Source organism: Uloborus diversus, chromosome 9 (assembly GCF_026930045.1).
Source record: "Uloborus diversus isolate 005 chromosome 9, Udiv.v.3.1, whole genome shotgun sequence".
Lineage (NCBI taxonomy): Eukaryota > Metazoa > Arthropoda > Arachnida > Araneae > Uloboridae > Uloborus > Uloborus diversus.
Window position 1 is genome coordinate 32,966,780 of NC_072739.1, and position 18,255 is coordinate 32,985,034.

An 18,255-nucleotide genomic window follows, 5' to 3' on the forward strand; every position below is an offset into this window, starting at 1 on the left:
TGGCAAGCTTTTGTTATTTAAAACTAAAGCATATCCTATTTCAATCTACGTTCACTTCTAATTCGTTACACACAATGTATAAGCAGCAGAAAAAGTTCAAATGTCATCGTGGTTCGTACTTGTGTATTTGATGAAAATGACTTTTCGAAGCATAATTTTGTCCTGCCAAAATATTCATGCCATATGGAGTTAGTTTTCACACACACACACACATATATATATATATATATATATATATATATATATATATATATATATATATATATATATATATATATATATATATATATGTGTGTGTGTGTGTGTGTGTGTGTGTGTGCAAAATTAACTGAATTAATAGTGTACACACATATAATGTGTGTATACACCAGTGCTGCATTAAAAAATATGTTTCGGGGAACTCACAAACAGAAAATTTACATTTCATTTACATTATCTTTACAATCTTAACAAACCAAATATTTCGGGGAACGACGTTCCCTTCCAACTACTGCACTGGTGACAAGGACACAACAAATAAATCATAAAAGAGACTAGTTTCAAAAAGTCTCCGCTCTTTGAAGAATTAAACATTTTTGTGCTGTTGACAAAAACGGCAGCTGCATCCACATAACAATAATCAAATCTTGCGCAATTGTAAAGAGTCACGTAGAGTGTGTCATTTCGGGTTCTATATCACTTGTTCTAGACTTTATGGAGCTCACAGTAGTAAGAATCATATGACGGAATTAAAATTGAAACGACACTCTGACGACGCAGTATTGACTGATAAATTCATACCGTGTATAAAAGATAATTTGTCTTTTATTTTTTTGCAAATCAGTAGCCCCCATCCCCAAAAACGAGAAAAATACCCATTAAAACAACCTATTCTAAAAATGTCTATGCCACAGTAACCGCAATGACCCCTTCTAGGTGAGCACCACTGGTTTATAACTCCAGAATGAGGCCTGAAAAATCCTCCTTGTTATAATCTGATCCAGTAAAATTCTGTTGAATAAACTTATGAAAAATGTGTAAGGGTTTAGCAGAGCTGATAATATGACTAATTGTTTGAATTTCTATGATGCGTAATGTCATATAAATTGTTCGGTGGCTACAGCATTGACACATCTCAAGCAAGGAAAAAAAAAATAGATATCAAAGAAAATGAGGGTTCAAAATCATACTAATTTAAATTGATTTTCAATTTTTAAATGCAACAATCTATTCAAAAAATGTCTGATACGTTATGAATACTGGCTGGTTTCATAAGTCGAAACTAATAGTGTCGAATTAAAATTTATAAATTACTTTTCAGTTTAAAAATAAACCATACATAAGTAGTGAATCTTAGTTAAAGCTAATTTTCCTTCGTATTTTGGACAAATTCTTAATTTACAATTCGGACAAATTCTTCTGCGGACGAATTCTTAATTCACCAACTATTAAAACACATAAGTATGTTCCGAAATTTTTCAAGTGAAAATGTTCGGAAAGGTCTTATGCTTGTTGCTACTTTGTTTTGCTTGTATAATATTATTGAGTCCTTTATATTTGCTTCACTGCTATTTGTTTGTGTCAAAAAACACATGATAGGAAAAAATTGCCTGACGCCAAATGAAATTGTTTATACCATGGGTTCTAACTTTCTCGATTCATTTGGGAGACTCCCGCATCTTGATGCCTTCTCCTAAACTCCCTAATGAAATAAATATCTAAAGAGTTTTCATTAAAACAACGAAAGTCTTTAAAAAAGGGGTTTTTCAGTGATTAGAATTTCGGGGAAAATCCTTACAGTTGATCGCAATCTGAAAAAACGAAACCTTTTCATATGAGTATGAAATTTGTAACTGTCCAATCATTTTTGAAACAAGTTTATTTCATTTTCCTTCTTGAAATTTTATGTCTCAAAAAATGCGGTAAACCGTTCCTGGTTTTCCCATTAGCTTTCTTAATTTTGTCTGCTGCTGTGAAGTTTATTATTACTAAGCAAAAATAAACTTACAAAAAAAAAAAAAAAAAAAAAAAAAAAAATTACAAAAATAAACTTTATGACACAAAAAAGCATTTTCCTGCATGTTAAACATTACCAAAACATATTATAAAATTATCATGCCGTTGCGCTAGTTTCATTGATAAAACATGCGGGTTACTCAATCATCGGCTATTATTTATATGAGGATGTGTTTTGCATATTACCCGGATTATCTGAATTTTCGTCCATCCAGATTACCATTGGTCCGAGTTAGTTCGGATAAACGAGGTTGTATTGTATTACTAAAAACTGAACTAACGATTTGACACAGTGCGGTTAAGTCTCGGTTTAAGAAATTTGTACTTTCATTTGAAAAATCCATTTTACATTCAAACTTTTATCACGAAATTTATTCGTGCAAAGTCTCCCTGATTTCACACATTCGTCTCCCAAATTTACACCGAACAATGTTGGCAGCTATGATATACAATAGAACCTCGTAACTTCGAGACTCATTTTATGATATACAATGAGTCTCGAAATTCCCTATTCGATTATAAAATATACTCCTGTACTACCATGCAGTTATTTGTTGTTTGTGATACATTGTACCCAGGGACGCCTCGATGGGAAATCATTGTGACTTCCCAAAACTGACCTTATTGGACAAATTTTGTCTCACAATTCGGCAAAGTTATCATCATTCGGCAGAATTTGGAGTCACATTCGGCAAAATTATCATCATTCGGCGAAATTTGGAGTTCCATTCGGAAAAATGATCATCATTCGGCAAAATTTGGAGTTGCATTCGGAAAAATGATCATAATTCAGCGAAATTTAGAGTTCCATTCGGAAAAATGATCATCATTCGGCAAAATTTGGAGTGCCATTCCGAAAAATGATCATCATTCGGTAAAATTTGGAGTTGCATTCGGAAAAATGATCATCATTCGGCGAAATTTGGAGTTGCATTCGGAAAAATGATCATCATTCCGCGAAATTTGGGAGTTCCATTCGGAAAAATGATCATCATTCGGAAAAATTTGGAGCTCCGTTCGGCAAATTGAGACTTTCTGCCCTCCCAAAAATTTAGGTACGGGGCGCCCCTGATTGTGCCTGTGATTTTGTCTTTATGATTATTAATATTAAAAGAATAGTTCGTTTTATGTGCTCAGCTTTATGTTGTCTGTTTCAAGTGCTTTTGTTCCTATGAATAGTCCTTACTGCATATTAAAAACTGGTGAATGTGGTGATTTCTTACTTTTATTAACTGGTGGTGGAATTTACTAACACTCTAATTTTCTAGGATCTCACCTCCGAAAATACCAAGAACACTAACTAGTTTATTTGATCTTGAAGACTGTATGGATGATTTCAGAGGCCGTCAGAAAAAAGATTAAATATTAAATGCTCTAGAAATCATTTTGCAGCGCACACAACTTCTATATACTTATTTGTTTGATTATGATTCTCTTTTTGTTAGTGTGTTTGTAAACATGTCAATACGATCTTTTATCACAAAGCAAAATAAGTTATTATCATATGATTTTCCTACTAGATAAAATTATACTAACAAAAATATAAATTAGCTGCATTGCCTGGCGTAGCATAATGAAAGTTGTGTCAATTAACGCATGTTTAACAATCAGATTTAAATAAAAGAAAAAAAAATGGTTTAATAATTATCTTTCAACGTCTAGAAAAGAGCAATTTCAGGACTCAAAATCTATAGTTAGACCCATTTGGATAGTTTAAAAATTCCAATAAGTCAGTCATTGTTATCAATAGGCGTAAACATTTCATTTCACGGATTTTCTGGCAATTGCCATAAATGCTCTTTAGAATGCCATCATTCATTTTCTTTAAATAGCAGGTTTCGAACAATACCTATATTTTCTGTTGTAATGTTTCCACTATTTTTTTGGAGCAATTGATGGGTTCGTTTCCAAAATTTTGTTTTCTGAAAGAGCATTCTTAAAAACATAGGATTTGACCATTTTTTTTAAAATAATTTGACAAAGTATAATAGTTTTTAACAATTATTTTAATCGGTGCGCAGGTTCATTTTCATTTTTTATGCTTCTGCACATGACATCACAAGTAATGAAATACCATTCACTGATGTCATTAGCGCAGAGCGAAATATTTAATTTGCTTCTTTACTCACATGTACTGGCAACGATACGGTTGATAGCAAGCGTAGAGAGCAATATTCAATTCGCTTCTTGGTTATCATAACGTGGAAACGCGGTAGAAAGCAAGCAGCGTGCCAGTGGAATAGCGCGCCTAAGTACATCACTTGTGACGTCATAAAAACCACGCCTTATTTGGAAAATCTAACATTTCTAAAAAATAATTAAAAATTAAACGTTTTGAAAATAAAATTTTTTTCTCTCTCCATTTTATTTTATTTATTTATTTTTTGCTCATTCTATCAACTTCAGTGACTAAACGTATAACTTTTGACTGATGGAAATAATCCCATTACATAAAATATATTTTGTTGCTTACCATGTAATTTCTTTTATCTTATTATTATTATTTTGTAATTCTTCTAAATTATATTTAGTGGAATAAGTTTTCTTTTTAAATTTAATTTTGCAAGTTGTTTACTTTTAATGACATGACACTGTTCGAACGGTAATGATTCATTGGAATAAAGATTATAGTTTTGCGTTATATATTGAGGAGCGTACTTGGCAAGATATTTAATGATTATTTTGCTTTGTTTTAGTGTTACTTAAAAATTACATTTCATTGTTCTAGAATTGTTGAGGATCTTTGACTTGTTTACAGTTATTGAATTGATTATTTCAGAAAGGGCGTAAGTCCTACGGAAATTGGACCATTGGACTTACGCTCTTTCTGAAATAATCGATTCAATTATCAGTTACTTACTTTTACTTTTTAATAGATGTTCGTAAATAATTATTTAAATTCAGACTTATTAATCTGATGAAAGCTTTACTCATGTATTAAAAAAGATTTCTCAATATTTAAAAAATGTGTCTGAAGAATATCAGAGAAAAAAAAATAGTTAGCGCGTTTTGAATTCAGAGTCCATATAGACACACGTAAATCAAAATACGGTTCTTTGTTCTTACAATGATTTACAATTCATTTTAAGGTTTCGGTGACTAATGTTTTTACACACACACACACCAAAAAAAAAGAAAAAAAAATCAATATCTGAGAATTTTAATTCATTTTGGAACAATTGTCATATACCCCAGCCTTGGCGACTTTTTTCTGTTGGCACCAAGAAAGCGTCGCCAAGAAAACGATGTATGACGACATATGTCATACATCGTTCTTAGCGATGCTTTTTTGGCGCCAACAGGAAAAATTCAGATAAAAAAACATAATCAAAGCACTTCAGAACACAATATATATAAAAACATAAAACCACAGCAAAAAACATCGCGAATATTTGCTTCAAAAATACCACAAACTAGAAAAATTTTGTACACAAATAAAAACTACTAGTAGGTATTTAAAATGCTTAAATTAATAAATTACAATCACAGCTCACCAAAGAAATATGTACCAATAGAAATAAAAGCTATTTTCCAACACGCATTTCGTCGAACAAAAACAATTCTCATACTCGATTAAAAAAGAGAAAAGCGATTCAATATGCGATATTTAAAGCAGAAAACATCCCCAAAATATAACTATTTCAGCCAAAAAAAAAGAAAAAAACGCTTAGTTATTCAAATTTTGATGTATGAAAAGTAAAAATGTCTCGACCAAACCATTCCAAACATAAACAATACAAAAATACCATACATTAATTTGCTATTCAAAAATGCTTTCAAAATACCTACTAAAAATATCTACTATAGTTTACCTAAAATAACACCTTCATCTTTATACATGAAGGTCTACGCTCTGTCCGGATGTTCGGGGTAAACTTCAAAACTACTGGAGGGATTTTCACCATTTTTTCACCATAGATAGCTACATAATCGGGGAACAACTTAGGCTATAATTTGTTCCTTAAAAACTTAGTTTTAAAAAGTTACGGTGGAAAACAGCAAATTTCATGTAATATCCCCATTCAATGATTAAATATAAAATCCATTGTTAGGAAAATTCGTTGCCTAAAATCAGCAATATTAAAAGTAATCATAATGTAAATTTTGAATCAAGGCCTCTCTGGAGCAAACATGACATTTATAGCTTTCTCAGGAGTTGCATCCTTATCTTTATACAGAAAGGTCTACGCTCTGTCCGGATGTCCGGGGTAAACTTCAAAACTACTGGAGGGATTTTAACCATTTTTTCACCATCGATAGTTACATCACCATATGTAGAGTAAAGAAATATACATAGAGAGGCCCCGTCTATGGTAAAAAGGAGATGAAATTGAAGCCGGAATTGTGGGGTACAGCGGTGCAATGATTAGCGGGGTTATGATAACGTGATTGCTTCGCGAGTATATTTTTCACCAATCTCACAAAGAGATCGTATAAAGTAGCTGGCGGATTCGTTTGCATTTTAATTCATGTATTAATGCAATTTCAAAAACGTGCTCCATAAACTTGCAACAATATCTAAGTTTAAATTAAGAACCAATTGAGATTCAGTAATGGAATGTTTGGAATCAAGATGTTTCATAAAATACTTAGCAAGAAGCTAAGGATCTTTGGATACAGTGGTGCAACTTCCGGCTTCAATTTCTTAGTATAGCAGGGCCTCTCTATGTAATTTCTTTACTCTATGTGATTAAACATAAAAGCCATTGTTACAAAAATTCGTAGCCTAATAACAGCAATATTAAAAGTTATCATAATGAAAATTTTGAATCAAGGCTTCTTCGGAGCAAACATGAGTTTAAAGTCATTTAAACATTTGGAAATTCTACTTTTCGCACCCTGAGGGTAGGAGAGCTTTAGTTCAGAGTTAAAGCTTATAGTAGAGAGCTTTTTTTTTCCTTTTGTGTGCGTGTGTGTACTATTTAATTAAATGAAGCACGCGCACGGTTTTTTTAGTGATCTTTGTTTTTGTTAGTTCATATTTTGGAAATTCTTCAAAGTTTTAATATGCTTAAATTCGTGCTTTCGCTTCTAAATGAATATTCGTTGGTTCTTCACACTTATTGCTATTTTACTTTTATGGGTAAGGAAGAAGCTCGATTTTTAATCACGTCAAAGCGGTGTGTTTTGAGTTCTTTCAGTTAAAACAGAAAACGAATGAAAGTAGCGATTGTTTCTTACAATTATTACTGACCCAGGCAACGCCGGGTACATTTGCTAGTAATTTTATAAAGTGGTAGAGTCAACTTATTTTCAGAAATTGAGTACATAAAGGACGCACGTTTACAGAATACGCTTGAATAGTTCTTGGCATCGATACGAATTAACTTTTAGAATAAAATAACTGTACTTTTTTTGTAAAATAAATTTACATGCAAATATAAAGTTAAAAACTACAAGAAAACCTCAAGATTTTGTAAAAACAAAGAATTTTGGAAGTGAGAGTTTTTTTTTTTTTAATACTAAAATAAAAACTTACGTTTTTGTTGTATAAATACTCACACTCAGTCTAAAACACAACATATGAAACAATGCGCCTTAACCGAGACACACCCCAAGTTGGATTTTACTCTTAATTAACGGTCAAGTTCAAAGAAACTGGCATTTTCTAATATTTATTCATCAAAACACAACTACTGAATCTAAACCAACACAAAATAAGCTTTCCTATAAGGTATCGTACACGAAAAAAACATAAATCTATATAACGTGGACCGGTAACAAGTAAACAAGTTTGAACAGATCTGAGATTGCCTTCCGGTTGCCAAACACAGGTTAGTTTAGCCATGGATGCCATGCTTAAAAAGTTATCGCCTCATTGGCGAGAAAAATATTTCAATTTTGTGTAAAAAATCGGATGTCGTCAAATGGGGGGGGATATCACATCTGTACCTTCATTTTTGTTATTTGCATTGGCACATCCTAATTTAGAACCGTTGGTTTTTATTCTTTTGAAATGGGGCAGTTAAATACAAAATTTTATACGTGATGCTCTCTACAAATATATTGCTAAGTTTATTATCGTTGCTTTCTACTTTACTAATTACTAGCGGTACCCACACGGCTTTGCCCATAGTAGAAAATTAAAAGGTCATTGGTTCGCCTTTATAAACGACTTTCAAGGAAACACAAAAAATCGTCCTTAAATAGAATGCTTCTAAAACTACAGTGGAGCATTCTAGAACGGGAAAAATCGTCTTTAAATAGATAAAGTCGTTAAATAGAGCGTCGTTAAACAGAGATCCAACTGTATTTACAAACTAACAGTACCCGCACGGTGATTCCCGTGCTAAGAATTTAAAGGAAGTCCGTTGAATTAAAAAAAATCCATGCCCCCACCCGCCCTTGTGATGTGAAATAATCATTTTTTCTTCAACTGGAATGCGTAGAGACCTTTTCAAAAAACATATTAAAGTCTCTTTGGAGTTTAAAACTATTCGCCAAAACACATAAAAAGATTAACAGTTAAAACTCAAAATAATCCTTCAACTGCATAGTTCATTGCGCGACGACTCTGTAATTCTAATCATTTGCATCTCTTATCCTGTACATGTATTACATGTCCTGTAAATTTCAGTTCATTTGCACAATTCCTTCTTGGTGTTGCAATTTTCACAAACATGAGTGTATTATTAGTATTGAAGATAATGGATGATGAATTTCTAGCCAATTTGATACGTTAATTCGCTCGCCTATGTTACGGTTCCACGTTATGATAATTTGGTAATTTACTCGTCCATGTTATGATAATTTACTAGGTAAAATGTTTTTAAAATTGGAATGGAAAAAGAACAAAATCGAATTTTCAAAAAATCGCTCCGAGGTGCACACCCCCATGCTACAAACTAATTTTGTGTCGAATTCCATAAAAGTCGGCCGAACAGACTAGGCGCTATGCGCGTCACAGACATCCAGACGTAATATCCGGACAGAGATCCAGACATTCAGCTTTATTATTAGTGAAGAAGAATACTTTGAGAAGTATATTGTTTTTGAATCTCAGAATCAATCAAAAACGTTTAACATTTTGTTTCGTTTTCCTGTTTGTTTGGAACAGCTAACACATACTAATCTGTAAGATTTTTAGAATTTAATTTTTAAAAATCGAATCTTTGTAGTTTTAGCATTTTTCTGTAGAAGTTAATCGGTGTTGGAGAAAAAATTTAAACATCTTGGCGTTCCAAAATTGAATTTAAGAATACGGCAGCTTTTTTAGTGCTACAATTGTTGAAAAATTTAAATAAACTTGTACCCGTCGGTCTCCTAGAATGTCGGCCATTACGTTGTACGCGGAGATTTTTCGTTTAATAATGTTGAAAAAAACTATTAGTTTTAAATAGAAGAGCTTAACCTTAGCTTTCACAATGCCACCCAAGCTCGCATTTTAATTTAGGATAATGTTTTAAAATTATTTTTTTAAACACGAGTAAAGCTTTTGTTAGAGTATTCTGTATGACATTACAGAGTATTTATGTACCTGATTAGTAATTGCTATTGTGTGTGAAAACAAAAATATTGCTTTCTGCTTCATCAACGGAGTTACTGGCCTCATGCAAAGTCTTCAGAAAATAGATTGCAAGATATGCGAGCACTTGGAGAAATCTCTTGTACAACAAAAATCAGCAGGGGTAGCAGAGATTCAGCAGAGTCGTATTTTATTCGTGTGTAAAACAAAGGTTGATGAAACTGATTTTTACGTTCGGACACGAACTTGTTGAATTATTTATTTAACTTATAATTACGTTCAACTAGTCGAATTAGTGTGCCATAATTGACAAGCTATCACTAATCATTTATTCTGTTCAATGGAAGGTTTTACTCTTAAAAAATGCGTCATTTTTTAACAAGAATATATTTAATCTAATATTTAGTTGATTTATTAATTCTTCTTATCTGTAAATTTGTTCTTCAATTTCAACTTTCAGATTGGTTAGTTTAATCATACACATGCTCTGTTATAAATACAGAAAATATATTGCGATGAGTGTACTCTTTTGCTATGAGCAGCCATTTAAAAAAAAAAAATAGAACAATTAAAAAATTAAGTAAATTAAACAATGAATGTTTTAATTAGTTTAAGTAGACTTTTTGGTACAATTACAGAATTTCACGTAGAGGCACGCCAAGTGCATTCCTATAGATTCTGTTTTGACAACGCATTGAAAACACTTGCCTGGGATCAAATCGTTGTTGGGTTCTGTAGCAAAAGAAAATAGTTTCTTTTACGAAAGAACTTAAAAAGTAAAAATGATAATAATTTAGTTAATAAGTTTTTTCTATAAGACAGAAATTACAATAAATTATTAAATACAAAAAATTATCAATGCTTGTATTCTAATAATGTTACATAAATTTATTGATCGGACTCAAACGATATAATTTTTTTTTAATTCAAAATTATAATCTCTACAATTAATGAATTTAGCATGAGTAGGCCATACTTGACTCTACATCTCGTCTTCTCCATCTATTCGTTTGTCTCAGAAATGTACTATTGTTATACAACGTGGAAAAAAAAATCTTCGTTTTAAATGTAGATCACTTTCATTTAGTCAGCAAGTTTTTCTATCTTCGTCCTCTAACTTAATAGAAAAGTAAAAGAAACGAAAGATACAGCTCCAAGTAGGTAGATCAAAGCGCAATTTCCATTTAAAGCAAAAGAGAGATTACTAAGTCAAAATCCCAGGTTCGTGATGAAATTTATTCTCTTTTAGTGTAAGATATCAAAGCATAAATGAAATTATCATTTATAGCAAATGACAGATCGCTCAGTCTAATTTTCTGGTTCGTTGCGAAATTTGTTTCCTTAGAGTCTAATACCTCAATGCCAAATGCAAATTTTCACTTGAAGGTAATAACAGATAACCGAGTCTAAATTCCTGATTCGTTACGAATTTTGTTCCCTTAGAACCCAATACATTAATGCAATTTGAAGCTAATAACAGATCACCTAGTCTGAATCCCTGGTTTGTTACGAATTTTGTTCTCTTAGAACACAATACATCAGTATATAAATGCAATTTTTAGTTGAAGCTAATAACAGATTACCGAGTCTAAATCCCTGGTTCGTTACGAATTTTGTTCTCTTAGAACCCAATACATCAATGCAATTTTTAGTTGAAGCTAATAACAGATCGCTCATTCTAAATCCATGGTTTGTTACGAAATTCGTTCTTTTTGAGACTTATAGCTCACTGCATAAATGGAAAACTATTGAAAGCAAATGACAGGTCGTCAGCAAATGACAGTATAAATGGTTCGTTACGAAGTTTGTTCTCTTAGAGTCATAATACAACAATAAATAAATGCAATTTTCAGTTGAAGCTAATGACAGATCGCTTCGTCAAAAATCCTGGTTCATTATGTAATTTGTTTGCTTTGAATCAGCTGATAATTTCTACTACAATAACAACTCCTCTTTCTTTTACTTCACTCACTTTCTTAGTTTGGTGGTGGTTTTTCCTTGGTTCTAACAACTAACGAATTCTTTTTAGTATGTTTCCTGCCAAAGCTACTGCTAGGGCTATGCTATCACTGGAGCAGCACTCGTGTGATGAGCTTGTTGGCAGATCTAAGAAAAAAGCGCAGTGATTTTGCTTAGAAGATGTAGCGTTAATAATTTTCCAAGAACTTCTTTTTATGAAGAGCAAAGCCAAATATATTTTTTAATCAATTTTAGATTTTATTATGTCTGTATTTATTTGTTGAATGATCCTATTTGAAAGTTACTATGTTTTATTTTATTTCGGAAAATGACAAATTATATTTTTTGCAAATGGAAAGAAAAAATGCAACATTATTTTAAGCAAAAACTCAAGCGAATATCATATTGTACTAAATTGCAGATGCATTTTATGCTTAAACTTTACATCAAATAAATTTCCATTACATTCTACGCACTAGAACATGGTTTCCAAATTATTTTCTAAAATATTAGTTTACAGACAATCACTTTCTTGTTTGGAATGTAAAATATCTCATTCTGTTTTATTACAAATATTTCAAAGCACAATTACAAAATCCCTCTAAAATTAAAGTTTATAATTACAAAAAAATTAATAGTAATATATGTGTGTTGCATTTTTTCTAATAATTAATTCCAGGTGTTTAGGGTAAGAGTGCCATGTTATAGATTTGATTTTATTATATGCTTTACTTTTAATAGTCATTTGTTGTTATACTTTGAATTGTGTTGTAGTGGTTAATTTTTCGGAAATAATTGCTTCTTAAAGGAAAGAGAAATAAATAAATGAACCTTTCATTTCATGGAGTAGGTATCTATAGTATAAGTACCTTGAAATGTATCTGCTTGTAAATATGCATTATGTTTTTGAAATTTATTTAAATGTACTGAAAAAAAAGGACTTTTTGTTGGACAATATTTTCAGAACATTTTAAATTCATGTTCATTATTTTATGACTGTGAGGAATACTAAATTTTCTCTGGGCAAAATTTCCTTTCACTTGACCTCGTATTGGAAACAGTTAAGATTCCAACTTTGCCACCTTACTTATCGAATCCTATTCCTAACAGCAGTCGCAATTCGCTTGATATTTTAATGAAATTTACGCATATAAAATCAGCAAAGAGAAATGCAAAGTGAATACATCAAGTGCAAGCGTTAAAGTCTCTATCCATTTTTGAAGCCACGCAGCCAATTAAGGGGCAGTTCTTTAGGTTTACTATCCTTTAAAAAAATTTCATCATAAGTTTGAAAATAAAATTTTAGATACAAGAAATTTAAAATTTCAGTTCTAACTGCTGAAAAAAGCGAGCTTTTATTAAAGGGTATGATGGAAAACAAATACAATATTCTATTTTAAACTAGCATTGATATTCACAGGAATGCAAAATATTCACATTTATGGTAAAGTTGGAATTTTTCGTATTAAATATTTTTGCTAAAATTTCAGTATATTTTATCCTCATAACTTTTATCCACCGGCGTTGAAAATCTTGGCTACCAGGTAGAGCTCTGTGTTATAAACCAAAAATGGAAAGCGAAGTGAAGGAATTTAAAATAACCCTGTAAAAATAGAAAAGAAAAAGAAAAGGGAGGGGTTGCACTTTTTTGTCCCTGAATGTTTTGTGAAAATAAACTTCACAAATTTAAACTAACTAGAAAGGAAACTCATACGAACTGCATCTGCTATCGCAAAACTTTATTCGGCGAAACTTAGTACAACTTCGAGTAATGGTCGTAGAGTTCTTCATACACTGTCATGAATAGGATAAGTAGGATTTTTTTTCATTTTTAAAGGAAAAAGAGCCGTTATACGTATTTCCGATGAGCTTTGTTTTCTCCAAATAAGTCGGCAATTCAAAGATCCTTAAGTCCTTTATCCCGTTGAGCCACTTGTCTAGCAACCTTTCTTTTTTTCTTTGAGCAATCAATCCAACGGGTCTTAAATCTTTTTTCGCCTACAAACTCTTAGTCCGGTGAGCCTTTTTGAGTTATGAATCCAAGGAGACTTAAATCTGTTATTCACAATGAGCCATTAGTCCAGCGAACCGTTCTTTGTTCCTTTGAGCAATGAGTCCAATGGGCTTTAATTTTTTTTCTCCAATGAGCCATTAGTCCAGTGACTTTTCTTTTTTGAGTTATGAACCTCAAATCTTTTTCCCCCATCAGCCATTGGCCTGATGACATAAAGTCTTTTTTTCACGATCAGCCGCAAATCTACTAATACTTGCGTCAGAGATCTTCAACGTACGTTGATCCTATCTTGAAAATATTGTTTTTTTTTTATTATGCTCCAAGTTTTTACGGCTTTTGTTATCAAAATGATTTCAAAAAAAAAGTACTATACTTTTAGCTGTGAAATATTTTCTACTCGAATGCGAAAAACAAAAATGCATATTTTTTCCAAATTACTTTAACCAAAATAAAGAAGCATTGAAAAATTACTCAAAGTTCCAAAATTCTGAGCTGAGTTTGAAAACTGTGTAAGAGATTTGAGAATTTTTTAGTGTAACATGAAGAACAAAAGTAGAACATGAAAAATTATTCATTAACTCATTCAAAAACTCATTTATTAATAAATATTTATTATTTTGAAAATGCTATTTTCATGTTTTATTCAGATAATCTTGAATGAATTATTGTAGACATAATTTTGTAGCTACTATTGATCAAATCTTAACTTTTAAGTTTTCTCAAGACATGGTAGCAGATAGACTTAAGGTATTTGTGACCTTTATCATCATCATCATCATTGATACACAAAAAACTTAAGTTAGAAAACATATAAATTTAGAGCTTATACCCAAAGCTAGCATGCTTCTAGAGAAAGAAAAATCATTCTTTTCATTCATTCTAACTTACAAGAACAGCGAGATTTTAAAATTTAGTCATTCAACGACTCGATTTTATGATTTTTTGTGTCATTTTTACAGTGAAATCGAACTTAGTTTTATTCTAGTCCATTTAATAAAAGATTTTAGTATTTTTACAGATTTTTTTTGTTAGATTTTGTTGTATTTGTTGCGAAATGTTGAGCGAAATATTTAATTCGTTATAACTATAGTCATTACTAATATGCTTCATGACATTTTCTACTTGAAATGAGAATGGAAATTAAGGGGTGGTTATCATAACGTGGAACACTTGGGGTCTTTTAAGAATTTTTCACCAAATTAGTTAAACAAAACAAGAAATTAAACAAGACTAAGAGTTTCATTAAAATATATATATGTATACAAATTAAACTATTAAAAAAAATGAAACAAAATAAGTCATTAACACCAAAAGTTTCAATAGAATGTAAAATTAAAAATATTAAGAGCGAAAATGGCGACAGCTATTTTAGTAATGACGTTTTTTCTCCAATTTGGCATGTTACACATATGAAAATTCTCCGAAAGTTTAGCATATTAATTAGAAAAGTGATTGTCGACAAAAGGACATATAAAAACGCTTTCATTTCACCAATATTGTTGGATTTCTTGTATAGACCTGGTTCTTTCAATTATATTTATTGATGTCTAATGAGATAATTTTCGATTTTCAGTTACATCTGTTAATATGTAAATTTTTGTAAGCAATGAGTCTTAAATCTCCTTTTTGCTAGTGTTGTTAATTTACCTCTCATTTCTCATATAAACTTCCTATTATAATGTTTTACTGTATAACATTAACTCTCTGATTGACAGTCATCAACATTATATCACTTTCTCTAAAGTTTATTCCTGTTTCTCTGAACATGATATTCACCCAACTGTTCGTTTACGGTTCACCAGACGATACGACCCTCGGTCAGACAGCCAAACCGCCAGTCGAAACCTTCTTCAACCAAAGGTCTCTCCTCGATCAGGTCTGCTTTTCAGACCGAGAGTTGAATAGTCCGATAAATACGGGCGTTAAAGACAAAAGAATATGACACCACACATTAAAGCTCGCTGAAGAGTTTTTAATGAAAAAGTGCCGCGTTCATGGTAAATCAAACATGTTTTATTGTTTTCCTTTAAAATTGATTCCAGTTACTTTGAAAAAAATCACCTGACAGCACGTTCATAATTAATCAATTTTCAAAAGACGGTTCGACCCTCGGTCAGTCAGCCAAACCGCCAGTCGAAACCTTCTTCAACCAAAGGCTTCAGTCGGTTCAGGTTTCTGACCAAGAGTTGAAAAGTCTGGTAAATACGGACGTAAGAGATCAAAAGAGTGATATCCCACATAAAAGATCATTGAAAAATTTTTAATGATTAAGTGCCATGTTCATGGAAAATCAGAGGGTTAATATGGCGTTCAAATATTTAATTTAAGTGCATAAAAGTTATTTATGCTTAAAATGTTCCTTTATTGTAAAAAATGATAACTTTTTAGATATATTTTATAGTGTGCAAGCTTTTATACGCAGTAATAAAAAGATTGATATTTCTTTGACAATTGCTTGTCTTTGAGTTTTCTGCGTTGTTGTGAACATTATTTTCTACGTTTAAAAGTTTTAAATTCAGTGTTGGTCTTGTTGTCCCAATTTTCATGTCGTCATTATGTGTTTTTTATGTTACATTTTTTGTTAGTTATACGTACCTTGCAGTATATTGTTTATTTTCGCAATGTTTATTTTGTCAATATATTTCTAAAGTTCTAGGAGTTTGACTTTCTGTAGTTTTAAATACACTTTTCTTACCATCTTCTACTTTTCAACATTTTTAATAGAAACGCATTAAAGCAATTGTGCTATTCTAACTAAAACAGAATCAACAAACCAAGCGATGATTTTCAATTTTAATCCTTATATTATTGAGCAATCACGAATGGCAAATTGTCCTCGCTTGATTGAAGTTGATGTTCCTTTCATTTTATTTATTTGTTTTTTACTTGTTTAGAATGCAATCTGTCCCTCCTCATGGGCGGCGGCGTCCATGTCCGTCGGAGTCGACTTTATTTGTTACCCGACCCTCTCGACATTACACAATCTCTCTGAATGCGATTAGCGCACAGCGCCCCTCATATTCATTAGAAGGCGGTCGTTTCCAAAATTTTACAAGTATTTTTTTCCGAAAGAGCATGCTTAAAAACATAGGATCTGACCATTTTTTAAATAATTTGACTAAGTCTAATATTTTTAAAAATAATTTAATAGGTGCGTTTTTATTGTTTACGCTTCTGCCGATGACATCACAAATGATGAAATGCAATTCAGTGTAGCCATTCACAGAATACAATATTTAATTCGCTTCTTTACTCACATGTGTTGGCAATGATATGGTTGATAACAAGCGTAGAGCTAAATATTTCATTTGCTTCTTGATTATCATTACGTGGAAACGGGGCAGGCAGATGCTACAGATGCGCCAAAAAAATCATTTGTTACGTCATAAAGACCTCGCCTTATTTTCAAAATCGGACATTTAAAAAAATATAATTAAGCATTAAGCGTTGGGAAAATGAAAATTTTTCTCGCTCCTTGTTATTATTATTATTTGCTTGTTCTATCAATTTCAGTATCTAAAAGTAGTACTTTTGACTGAAGGAAACATCCCCATTTTGACGTCTTGAATTCAAATTATGTTTTTCGCAATAATGATTTCGATAGGAGTCATTTGTAGAAACATGAAGTCTAACGAGTAGGGTCCTATCAAAATTCATGAAAGCGAAAAACATAATTTGAATTCAAGACGTCAAAATTCAAATGAATGCCAGAGGCTGGATGCTTAGGGCTGTCTTTCTGCAGCATTTAAGCTTCCCGCGGGCTGAACGAAATCTTTATTTTTCTTTAACCTGTATTTCATTCGATTTTAGATAAACATCTTTGATTTTAAAACCGAACAGGAGTTATTGATTACATCGAACACGGGGATCCTTTAGGAAATGGGTTTTATAACTTATTTAGTGTGGTCCCAATGTCCTCATTTACGTCTCGTCTATGTTTTGTTTTGTATGTTTTTGTTACTCAAAACGGTTTTTCAGTTCGTTCTTTCAGATACTTCTCCAAAATTTACAACTTCGTACTGTCTGACCATCGATTACATGGAAAGGCTAATATCCGGTTGACAGGCGGAAATGAACGTATCTATTAATTTATAGGGGTGTTAGTTGGTTTGTTACAGATGTGCACTTTTGCCTCTCTATTATTTAGTCTTAGTTTTGTAAAAAAGGAAAATTTTCTCCCTCAGCAACATTTTTTTATTATAAAGTATATGGGGCATTCCACGGTATTTTGGACATTATGTAGAGTCCGTAACGTGACCTTTTTTTGCCATAACTTTTTAATTTACCGTTTGATTTGCAAATTATTTTAATTTGAGCTGGTGTGTTGGTAGGAAAAGATCAAAATAAAATAATATGCTAATTAAACAGTAAATTAAAAAGTTATGGCAAAAAAGGTCACGTTACGGACTCTACATAAAAGTCAAAAATACCTTGGAATGCCCCATATTCGAGCTATATTCTCAAGGCAAAAATTAATTGATTTATTTATTCACAACAAAGTTTTGAGCTTACCATTTTGCTTTTGCGTTCCTGAACGAAATGAAAATATTTTTTCTTTTTGATGTTCAACTATTTTCGTTTTCCCTTATTTTATTTTAGAGAATGCAATAAATGAATAAAGCACTAGTGACATCATAAAACGCGTACATCAAAAAAAAAAAAAAAAAAAAAAAAAAAAAATCCCATCGTTATTTTCCCTTCTCCCCTACTAGATTCGTTCAGATGGATTAGCCTTTACTTGGCAGATTGCCAAATTACATACAATCCACGGTCAAACAGTATATGTGTTATTTCTGGAAAAATCTTTCAAAATTCTAGAAGT

General features: G+C 31.6%; 1 protein-coding gene across 3 annotated transcripts in view; it reads left to right on the forward strand.

The window, feature by feature from the left end:
• Positions 1-18,255, forward strand: part of LOC129229939 (short-chain dehydrogenase/reductase family 16C member 6-like) — a 104,035-nt gene that overhangs the window by 44,062 nt on the left and 41,718 nt on the right. The window contains exon 4 of one of the 3 annotated variants that reach the window (XM_054864321.1): positions 11,490-14,730. The exons of the other annotated variants lie outside the window; for them this stretch is intronic. Within the exon in view, the coding sequence (XP_054720296.1) occupies positions 11,490-11,586 (97 nt within the window). The 3' untranslated portion in view covers positions 11,587-14,730. Of the gene's footprint in view, positions 1-11,489; positions 14,731-18,255 lie in introns of those variants that run through there. 3 annotated transcript variants of the gene reach the window in all.